The 11,978-nt window shown below is 44.4% G+C and overlaps 1 protein-coding gene across 1 annotated transcript; it reads right to left on the reverse strand.

Annotated features, from left to right (window-relative positions):
• Positions 1 to 217: 217 nt before the first annotated feature.
• On the reverse strand, positions 218 to 11,376 carry GORAB (golgin, RAB6 interacting). The gene is made up of 5 exons (XM_081204971.1): positions 11,204 to 11,376; positions 7,647 to 7,971; positions 5,569 to 5,670; positions 4,187 to 4,327; positions 218 to 2,183 (listed from the first exon to the last, which is right to left on the reverse strand). Exons 1-5 carry the CDS (start codon positions 11,265 to 11,267, stop codon positions 1,742 to 1,744), a joined length of 1,074 nt encoding a protein of 357 aa, XP_081061097.1. The 5' UTR covers positions 11,268 to 11,376; the 3' UTR covers positions 218 to 1,741.
• Between the last annotated feature and the right edge of the window lie 602 nt (positions 11,377 to 11,978).

Raw genomic sequence — 11,978 nt, forward strand, 5'->3', positions numbered from 1 at the left:
CCTGCCTCGCTTTGCTGCCTCCTCCCCCCCCCCACCCCCAAAGCTTGGAGGTTCCCCGGCAAGGGGGAGGGGGAAAAATTGAAACTTACACTTTCGTGCATCCCTCCCGGCGTGACGCTGCGCGCTGACGTCACGGGGCTGTAATGGTGGTGTGCCTCGAGATTTTTTTCATCAAACAAGTGTGCCTTTGCCCAAAAAAGGTTGGGAAACACTGTTCTAAGTCATAAGGGGTGTGGACTTTGGGATGAGAAGGCTCAATAAGGATCTTTGTGGATGGCAAAGTGTGTGCATGCGTTTGTGCAAATCTAATCGCTTCTTGGAATGAAATGAATGTATCTTATTTTGCAGCTGGGCTGCTTTCAAACGTCTTCCACTAATAGACTGTGTGGCTCTGGCATGCAGTCAACTCTCCACCAGCCTCTGTAACTCAGTACAGTGGTACCTCTGGTTAAGAACTTAATTCGTTCTGGAGGTCCGTTCTTAACCTGAAACTGTTCTTAACCTGAGGCACCACTTTAGCTAATGGGGCCTCCCGCTGCTGCCGCACCACTACTGCATGATTTCTGTTCTCATCCTGAAGCAAAGTTCTTAACCCGAGGTACTATTTCTGGGTTAGCGGAGTCTGTAACCTGAAGCGTCTGTAACATAGCTGTCGACCTTCCCTTTTTTTGGCGGGAAATTCCCTTATTGCAGCGCTGTTTCTCGCTGCTTCCCGCTGCTATCCCGGATTGTTAGATATCCTGTAGACTGTCCCCGGGACAGGTGAGCCTGCTAATCCCTTATTTTCGAGGTTGCTGATCCCTTATTTTCAAATCTGAAAGTTGACAGCTATGGTCTGTAACCTGAGGTACCACTGTAATGGAAAGAAAAAACCCACCTATCAGGACAGGACTGCCAATACAGTCATATCTCGGGTTGAATGTGCTTCAGGTTGAGCCCTTTCAGGTTGCACTCCACGGAAGTGTAGAAGTAACGGAGCGCGTAACCTCCGGGTTTTGCCGCTTGCGCATGCGTAGACGCTCAAAATGACGTCATGCACGGAAGCGGCAAAATGCAACCCGCACACGAACGCAGTCACATCTTATGTTCTATTCAGGATGCGAGCGGGGCTCCTGAATGGATCCCGTTCGCATCCCAAGGTACCCCTGTATACTGGAGTGTGTTTTAGATAGCACCTATCTCATACTGGCTTGCATTTTTTAAATATAAAGCAGGGGGGGGGGGAGCCTTTTTCAGCCGAAGGGTCACAGACCCTTCCGGCTAATTTTCTGAGGACAACATGCCGGTGGAGGGCAGAGTAGCGAATGTAAGCTTGACCTCCATACGGCAGGCTAGCTTCTACACACATTCAGCCACACAGACAAACAAGAGGCACGGTCAGAGTTCAAAGGCATAGTCCAGCCAGGCAATTATCATTCAGGGTGCAAAGGAGAGGAGTGTGATCTGGAAGGAGTTCTGAAGGCCAGGAAGAAAGGCTTAGGGGGGCCTGAAGTTCTCCACCCCCGATATCAAGGCAATTGCCATGGACCACATGCAGTTTGCATGAATGGGGAAGGTGGGCAGAGAGATGAGAGAGCTCACGCAAGTATACTGGCAATCCAGGAGACGAATGAAGATAGCGCTGCCGCCAAAAGCCAGATTTCAGAGGGCTCTTGTAGCACCATGGAGAAGAAGCCTCTAAACCCTATGGCTAAATAGGATAATGGCGCCAGCCAGAGGTTAAGCTGATTAGGTTCAGTGTTCATGTGCCATCCTGAGCCGTCGTTTCCCCTGGAGCAGAGTTTACCGCTTGGCCTTCGCCATTTGAATGGGAAGCGGTGGGCTGCTCTGCTAATGTTTCTGAATCTGTGCGGCCTTCACTCTCAGGTCCTTTATCGGCAGCCGGGGAAGCTGCATTTTCCTCACCAACCAGAGCCGGCTTCTGGGACTCGGCCCTCTGCCTCGCCGCTTCCGCTTCCTGCTGCTGCAACATGCGCTCCACCTCTATCTCGAGTTCCAGATTCTCATCGTCTGCCTCCACGTCCAGCTGCTGCATCAACTCCTCTAATTTATTGGCCTTGCGAAGCTCGTTTTGCTGGATGATGGTGCACAAGTGCTCCGTGAGCTGCTCTTTGACTTCCGTTTTCTTCTGGAGGTCCAGCTTCGCGGACACATACTCGGCTTCTGCCTTGTCGTAACGCTTCCTGAAGGCGGGGAAAAAGAGCAACCGTTTAATAGGGAAGTTTTGTCTGCTCTACGGACAGGAACACAGAATTGTAGAATTGGAAGGGACCCCCATCCAGCCCAACCCCCTGCAATGCAGGAATCAAAGCTAAAGAATCCCTGGCCATCCAAACCCTGCTTAAAAACCTCCAAAGGAGAGTCTACCATCAATCTGGTTGGCCCCACGGAGGACCTTACGTTCTGCAAATAACAACATCCTAAAGATTCCGGGCCCCAGAGAGATCAGACTGGCCTTGACCATAGCCAGGGCCTTTTCGGCCATGGCCCCGGCCTGGTGGAACGCTCTCTCACAAGAGACCAGGGCCCTGCAAGATTTGACATCCTTCCACAGGGCCTGCAAGACGGAGCTGTTCCACCAGGCCTTTAGTCGGGTTCAGTCTGACTCATTTTCTCCTTGTATAAGAACAAGCACGAAGGAGGTTCCCAGCCTGCACACAGGTGCTTATAATATCAGTGGAAACAGTTGGTAACCGCCTTCAGTTTTAACCTGAAGATTGCCACTTGTCCAGTTTTAATTTTAATTTTTTTGAAGTAATTGTGGGATGTATCTTAATTTATTGATCGCTTGTTTTTATGCATTGTTTTCCTTGTATGATGTTAGCCGCTCTGAGCCCGGCTGTGGCCGGGGAGGGTGGGATATAAATAAAAATATATATGTTATTATTATCAGCAGCAGCATCAAAGTACAGTGGTACCTCTGGATATGAACAGGATCCGTTCTGGAGCCCCGTTCACATACTGAAGCGAACGCAACCTGTGTCCGCGCATCTGCACATGCGCGGGTGGCGATTCGCCGCTTCTGCACATGCACGCGACGTCATTTTGAGCGTCTGCGCATGCACGAGCGGCGAAACCCGGAAGTAATGCGCTCCGTTACTTCCGGGTCACCGTGGAGCGCAACCCGAAAAGGCTTAACCTGAAGCGACTTCAACCCGAGGTATGACTGTAGTTCATTCCACTCTCAAATAGCTCTTAACCATCAGAGTTGTTCCTAATGTTTAGTCAGAATCCTCTTTCTTGTAATTTAAATCCATAGGTTTGGGTCCTTCCCTCTGGAGCAGCAGAAAACAAGCTCGCTCCATCTTCCATGTGCCAGCCCTGGAGATATCTGAAGATGGCTATCATGTCACCTATCATTATTCTTCTCCACGCTAAACATCCCCAGCTCCCCTGACTGACCGTTCCTCACAAGGCTGGGTTTCCAGACCCTTTGCTGTCTTGGTCGCCCGACAAAACTACTCAAACCAAAGCTACTTGATCTGCACAACAAAATTACTCAGCAGACTGAAGGAAATGGGATAAAAACTGGAAGCAGAGACAACATAATCACGTCTACTCTGTTAAAGCCTCATAACTGGTATATTCAGGACTGGAATTGAATATTTGAAGCACTACATGCGGGACCGGCTAGGAAAAAGCTTTGAAAGGCAAACAGGTATGATCGTTATCACTATTCCTCCAATTATCCTTGTAAGAAAGGACGCCATGGTCGCCCACCTTTCTCAGGCCATGAGCCACACTGACCCATGGTCAACCCTTGTGCAAATGTGGGTGTGATGAGAGCTGCCGTTCTCAAGGCTGCCTTCCCAAGCTGTTTCCCATCAGCTATTCTACAGAATTTAAAATCCATTTTAATCAATGATTTTAATATAGATTGTGCACAATAAAGCACAAGGACTTCCATTTGCACATGAGACTTCCTCTCCCTCTCCTCTCCCATTGCCCCCCTCCCAAAAAGAACCTGCTCCAGGGAAACAAAGAGCAGATTGGGGGAGTGGGAATAGAGAAGGAGGGTAAGTCCAGCTAAACAGACAAGTGTCCATATACTAATGGAACTTTATTTAAAGTGTCTTTTTGGGATGACAACCAAAAACCCAGGGCGTGTATTTGTCGCCACTGCTGTAGAAGTGAATACTTTCCTCACGCGTCAATCTCTTATTCTCATTCTGTGCTTAGTCCTTACCGTGCGCATGAATACTCCAGGCTTGCCTGGTCAATCCTGTTTCTCAGGATCCCAATATCAGCAGAAACCATGTCATCCAGAGCTTGGAGCTGGGTTTGAATCCGCTTCAACTTCACCGTTTCAGCCTGAGTTCTTTTGGATCTGGGGAAGAAAGAGACCGTATCTGTTGGCAACGTGCCGTTATAAGTTACCATGTATTTCAGTAAGAAAGACTTGTTAAAACTTCTCAGGAATGTTAAGAGCTGTGTTTTTTCTTCATTTATAGTGTAGGAAAAAAGCCTGGGCTTTCCAAAGAACGGACCAGGATTCCAGAAAAACTCCATTTTTTATTTTTATTTTAATGAAAGGATGAGACTGGCCAGGCTTTGTGGAGAAAGGTTTCAAGAAATGCAGGTTGCATTTAAAATCATCTACGGTTCAGCAGGTTTTATACCCCCTGCAAAGCTACCAATCCCCCGGGAAACTTTATTTGACTTCTAACCAGCTTATACTAAGTATAAGCAAACTGTCTTACCACTTTTTCATTCAACTTCTACAGAGAATTTGTTCAAGAGCTCTTCTTACAAAGCCAAGAAGCTCAACCTGGATCTGTAATGCTGGAGACCTGATCTCCAGCCCTCGCTTTTCATATGAATAACAGCATCTTATAAAATTGTCCAGTAGCACCTTAGAGACCAACTAAGTTTGTTCTGGGTATAAGCTTTTCGTGTGCATGCACACTTCTTCAGATACTCTGAAACAGAAGTCACCAGACCCTTATATATAGTGGAAGGGTGGAGTGGGGTATTTCTGAGAAGGGTAGTAGGAGATGGGTGATTGGCATCTTATAAGTTCCTTATTACAACACGATTCCAAACTTTCTCATGAACTTACATCCCATTTTGTTCAACAGAACCCAATGGAATGAAGTCATGATTATACAGCAGTACCTCTGGTTACGTACTTAATTCGTTCCGGAGGTCCATTCTTAACCTGAAACTTTTCTTAACCTGAAGCACCACTTTAGCTAATGGGGCCTCCCGCTGCCACTGCACAATTTCTGTTCCCATCCTGAAGCAAAGTTCTTAACCCGAGGTATTATTTCTGGGATAGCGGAATCTGTAACCTGAAGCGTATGTAACCTGAAGCATCTGTAACCTGAGGTACCACTGTAGTTTAAAAGTTAAAAGGAGAGGAACAGCAAACACTTTCCAATCCAGCTTGCACCTTCCAAACTGTAACTGGTTGGAATTCTTATTGATATTCAGAGGAAAAACACTTTGTGCTAGTGCTGAGAAAACAAGGCAGGCGGGCTTTGCTAAGATGCAGCAACACGATTAGGGGGAAATAGGTATTGTGTTCCTCTGGCCTGCCCAAATATTACACCCAAAGATTCTTCACACCTTTCCGCTATCGCTTTAGCCAGGAGAGCTTTCTTGCGCTTGTTCTTTTCTTCCATAAGCTTCTGCTCCTGTTGTAGGATCTCCCACCGAGACTTCTCTGGCCTGAACATTGACAAAACAACAGAATTAACAAGGAATTGCCTTCTTTCTCCCTCTCCCACAAAACGAGCCCACAGGGTAACCAAGTCCACGATGCATTCTGCGATTGCTTCAAAAATATTTGAATAATTCACACTAGTCGCTTTAACGCCAAGCCCGGTTTCAGAATCTGAGGTTGTATCCAAAGCAGTGAAGTTATGGTCCCACCTGCACAAGGATTTCTGCATAAAGGGACTTCCTTCCCCACTCCTCTCTACGGGAGCCCCCTAAATATGTTCTAGAAACCAGAAACTCTGCTATTCAACCCCTGCAGCAAACTGATCCTTTGAGGACAGATATCATTGAAAACTTTGTTATTGACTGACTCACAGAACGGAAGAATCGTTGCTTAGTAGTAAAGCTCAAGGTTTGCATGAATAAGGGCCCCTGGTCCAACTACCAGTCACTATAGATCAGGGATTGCTAACTTGGGAGGACCACAACTCCCATTGGCCCTAGCCACCATGCCCAATCATCAGGGATGATGGAAGCTAGTCCAGCAACACCTGGAGGTCTAGAGGTTAGTCACCTCTGTAGACAATATTGAGCTAGGTCTGTCTTGTTATAAGGCAGCTCAATATGCTTTCTATGCTTTGTGTATCACTGCCTTTTAAACTGTGTCCAACCCACCTTGTGATCCTTGGATGAAGGGTGGTATATAAATTTAATAAATAATAAACCACAGCTTGTCTGAATACTCTCTAAATCTTCCCTTGCCATGAACAGCTACAGAGAAGTTTTGAGTGTTGCCTCGGCTCAACTTGTTGCAGGGCACTCTCCAACATATCCCGGAATCCTCTACAGTGTGTAGGGGCTTCATGGCAGAAAGGCCACCACTGTGGAAATTGTTCCCTGAAGCCTGGAAACTATTTTGTACAATTGCACTGACAAGCAATGTGCAGAGTTCTCTGCATAAGAGGAAAATTCCCTTGTAACGAAGGATGCACAGCTAGCTGTTTGCTAGCACCAAAGCAAAGGTCTCTAAAACTATGCACATGACCTTAGCAAGACTGGAGAGCTGGTCAGATTTGGCCCTATACATAAAAACACATCAATAATAATAATAATAATAATAATAATAATAATAATAATAATAATAATAATAATTTTTTATATATACCCAGCCCTTCCCGGTTCAAAAACCGGGCTCAGGGTGGCTAACAACAAATTTAAAACACTTAATTATAAAAGCAGCATAAAATACAGTATAAAAACATGAATAACAATAAAATTCAAAAATCAATTAGATAATCCCCAGGGTTAGCTGGCTGAATTGGTCCTACTTGGGCCAGCAAGGAGGCCAGGGGAGAATTAGCTGTGGGGTCTCAGAGCAGATGATCTTCATAAAAGGGGAGGGAAGAGAAGGGAAATAAAAGATCAGGTGGAATTCAAATTAAAGGCCAGGCGGAATAGCTCTGTCTTACAGGCCCTGCGGAAGGAGATTAAATCCTGAAGGACCCTGTTCTCATGGGACAGAGCATTCCACCAGGTCGGAGCCACCACTGAGAAGGCCCTGGCGCTGGTGGAGGATAGTCTGGCTTCCTTAGAGCCTGGAATCAAGGTGAAGAAGGGATAGAAAAAGATCTCAGTATTTATTACCCAAAAACCACTGCAATTTTTCATGTATCTTCCAATTTACTCTGCAGTACAGCTCTGGGTGGGGTCAGTTAATGAGTCCCATCAATGGAAGCCCTACACAAGGGCTTATGTTTACGCATCAGGGTTTATCCCTCCGCTATATCCCTGAAATTGGCTCAGGGGTGGGGTGTCAGGAGAACCCCAAAACAGCAGGTGGGGAGAGGAGGCAATCGTTCCGCCTGACAAACCGAACTGCTTGCCCTGACGGAACAGTCACCTTAGTACGACGTTGAATTCCCCCTCTGCAATTAGATCGTTTGGGATGATAAAACTCTTAAGAGTTTCATTACAGACTTACTAACAATTCCATTTTCTTTTTCTCCGGTTTATGACTTGGCACTGTAGAGGGGTCACCGTTACACGTTTTATCTAGTCCAGGTTGAAGCTGTTGCTTTTTGGCATCTTGCTGCTCTCTCGCTGTCGGAGACTGGGGCGGTGGGAGCGGCGTCTGGGGAGAGGAGCTCTTTGGTTTGGGCGCAGAAAGCCTCTGCTCCAGGGGTAACGACAAGGCTGCTCCATCGGGAAGTTCTGCTTCTCCACATATCTGCTGAACTGGCTTTTTGCGCTGCGGATGTTGGCGGTGTTTGCCTACAGGAGCCGTCCGATGCTGCGGTGCAAGAGGCGCATCTAAATGGCCCAAATAAACAAAAATTAGGCTTTCACATCATGGGGCAGGGTAAGCTACAAAATAAAGAAGTGAATTAAAATTGAAAAAAATATGATTTAGAATATGATAGACAAAAATGGAGGGAAGAGTTAGGGGTACAAATAACAAATGATATACTGTATTGGAGTCAAGCATAAAATCAACAGAAATAGCCTCTCTGGATCTAAGACTAAGACTTATTCAACAGAAAATATTATTCAGAGTCCACTGGACTCCAGCAAAACTATTCCAGAAGAAAATAACAAGTGCAGACAACTGCTGGAGATGTGGGAGTAAAAATGCAAACTTAGTACATATGATGATAAACTGCCTGATGATAAGATCATTTTGGTACGAGGTGAGGATATTTATAGCAAGAGTAATAAAAAGAAATTGTTATATAGGGGAATTGAATTGAATTCTAAATTATATTCCAGAAACGTGGGAGATTTTAAGGGGTCAAAAAAAAGGGATGTACCGTGGTATATTAGAAGCAAAGAAACTTGTTTTGATGAATTGGAAGAGCCGCAAAAATATTCCATTGAGCACATGGATTGATAATATGCACAGATTAGCTACATACGAACGAATTGCATGTCGACGCAAATTAAAAATGGATAAATATGAAGAAATATGGAATGAATACTTAAGCGATAAGGCGGATAGTGGGGGGAAGTGGAGGGAGGAGAGCGATTTGGGGAAATATTGTTAAAAAGGTGTAGTCATAGGTATATCAGTGTATTCAAAGCTGAATTGTCAAATTGTGTTCTTATCGTTATTATGCTCTTGGTTGTATGTGTCTTTTGCGGTTGTTGTTTGTATCGAAAAAATGATTAAATAAATTTAAAAAAAGAAAGAAATGAATTAATCTCACCCCTCTCCTAAAAGAATTGACTGCAAAACTTTAATCCAGAACTGTTTTAGAACAGACCCCAGGCTTCTGGAACTCAAGAGTGAGTAATGATAATAATATAACAGTAATAATTTAAAATTATTTTTAATGCAGTTTAGGTGGCATGGTTTACTCTACTGCAGGTGATCCTGTATGTTGTTTGGTTATTCAGTGGTGGAGCCCTTGCTTTGCATCCAGAAGATTCCAGATTCAACCCCTGGTATCTCCATGTAGGGGCTGGGAATGTCCCCTGCCTGAAAAACCTAGCACGAGAAAAATGCAACCTGTGCTGCAGATAGAAGTAGTGCGACTCATGCAACACGTTGGCGATTAATACACACAGAATAATAAATTATACATACTTTATCGACCTTCTGAGAAAAATACAAAACATTAAACAAAGCCACAGAGACTTGCGAACTACACAGCCTAAGATGAACTTATAATGTCTGGTTTCAATAAACTAATTCAGTTCATGAAGATACCAACAAAAGGTACCGGGTAAGTTCGGTGTTATTCACAATACTGAGAGATGCTAGTGGAATTGTAGACAGATGTTAATGAAGTTGTAGACAACAGGGTGCCGGCGTTTTGCACCTGTTTCGCCCTGGCAAGTCCAAGTAATCAAGAGGCCGCTGTTCGCCCCTGATGAGCCCTTTTACTGGGGCTTGCAGGTAGCACACTCCCAAGGTAGTTTTCCAGGCTTCTTCAGTGGTCTAATCTCAAAGTCTTGAATCATATATTGTTATTCAGTCTTATAGAGAATACTCTTTCTTGGCTTAAGCTTAAGCGACTCATTTGCACAGGTAATGCCCTAAGAGAGAATATTATGAAAATGATATACAGGTGGTACATGACACCAGTCAAGCTTGCAAAAATCTATCATTTGCCCGATAATAAATGTTGGAAATGTAAAGAAACTGAAGGTACATTCTTTCACCTTTGGTGGACGTGCCCAAGGATTAAGGCTTTCTGGGAGATGATTTATAATGAAATGAAAAAGGTATTTAAATATACCTTCCCTAAGAAACCAGAGGCCTTTCTCCTGGGCATTGTCGGCCAGTCGGTGCAAAAGAAAGACAGAACATTCTTTATGTATGCTACAACAGCGGCAAGAATACTCATCGCAAAGTACTGGAAGACACAGGATCTACCCACCTTGGAAGAATGGCAGATGAAGGTGATAGACTATATGGGACTAGCAGAAATGACTGGCAGAATCCGAGACCGGGGAAAAGAGACGGCGGAAGAAGATTGGAAGAAATTTAAGAACTACCTTAAGAAATACTGTAAAATTTATGAATTTTAGAATAATGTGGCTTTTAAAATTAAATGGAGTACAGCTGTAAAGATTAAGTGAAAGGAAAGTAAGGATGATAATTAGATAAAATCAAGGGTGAGGACTTGCTGAATTAAATTTTTGAAATGGGAATGCAGAAAGGGGAGGTATGAGGGGGTCGGTGAAATAAGTTTTAAGAAAATAAGGTATTGAAATTATACTTGTTCTTTTTTATGTTATTTTTGTTTGTGTGTGTGTGTATTGTTATGTTTGTTATAATTTGTAAAATCTTAATAATTTTTTTTTTTTTTTAAGCGACTGATTTGCTTAGCCAAACCTGGTGAGCAGCTGCCAAGCAGTGCAGCCCATACTGAGCTAAAGGGACTCGGTATAAGGCAACTTCCTGCGCACTTATTTAAACCAGCCCGTTAATCAGAACCATGAGGACTGGAAACTTAAATTTATGTTTAGGGGAGGGGCCCACATCTCTGCAGCACCACACCTGCCTTAAGTGCAGAAGGTCTCTCGGGATCAATCCCTGGCATTTGCAGGTAGGGCAGGTAGGTAGAATGTCCTCTGCCTGTGACCCTGGAAAGCCATTGCCGGCAGTGCCAGATTTACATATAAGCTAAATAAGCTATAGCTTACGCCCACAAAATTTAAGGTGGGGGAAAAATTGGATGTACATTCCCAAAATATAAGATAAGAAACCAATAAAATAAAACCTACAGACAGCAACAGTAAGGTATTGTCTTATTTTTTTAAAAAAATTACTTGTAATTTCCCCATCTGGTCTGGAATAGCTCAGCCGGTACAGCATAAGAATCTCGATCTCAGGGTCGTGGGTTCGAATCCCGCGTTGGGCAAAACATTCCTGCCTTGCAGGGGGTTGAACTAGATGACCCTCGGGGTCCCAACTCGACCATTCTCTGTTTCTATGAGAGACCCCGAGCCCAGCTGGGCCGCCTGCGAAACAAACCGGCTCCGGCTTCCCGCCACCCGCCTCCCCGGCCGCCCCTCGCCCGCCGCCGGCCTTGCTTACCTCGGCGCTGCCCCTGGAGCCGCCGGAGCTCCTGCTCGGAGAAGCCAGCCCAGGCCCCGGCCATGGCCCGTCCCTCCCTCCCTCCCTCCCGGGCACCCGCCCGGCTCCTGCTTCCGCTGCCACGTCTCGCAGCTCCGCCCCTCAGCTTTGGGAAAAGCCGCGGCTCCGGGCAGGCCTCGCGCGGCGGACTAGGCCCGGCGCGTCGCTATGGCAACGGCAGGAGGCCTCAGGCGCCCGGCCTTCTCGCCCCGTAGCATATTAGAGCATATTATATCATATATCATATCATATTATCATATTATTTTATTATTTTATTATTATTTTATTATATTATTTTATATTATTTTTTATTATTTTTTATTTTTTATTTTTTTATTATAATATTTTTATTATATTATTTTATTATTTTATTATATTATTATTATATTATTATTATATTATATTATCATATTATATCATATTATCATATTATATAGCAGCGCAGCCCAATTTTGCGCACAAGCCCATAGGCTGCTAGGCCCAGTCCAAGATGAAGCTATTTTGACATTAGCAGGGTTTTAAAATTACTTGTAATTTGGCTAGGAATGGATAATAAGTCATTTAAATAAGGTTCAAACTGGACATGCAGTATATTGATAATAAAACCAAGGAAGGGAATAGAGGGAAGTCAGTCTGTTTAGTTTTTGTTTTTTATTTGTTGTTAATTTTGAAAATATTTTGACTATTTTGAATTTTGAATATTATATATGATGAACTAAAAAAAAATTATAAGAAC

This window comes from Podarcis bocagei, assembly GCF_964188305.1.
Source record: "Podarcis bocagei genome assembly, chromosome: 8".
NCBI lineage: Eukaryota > Metazoa > Chordata > Lepidosauria > Squamata > Lacertidae > Podarcis > Podarcis bocagei.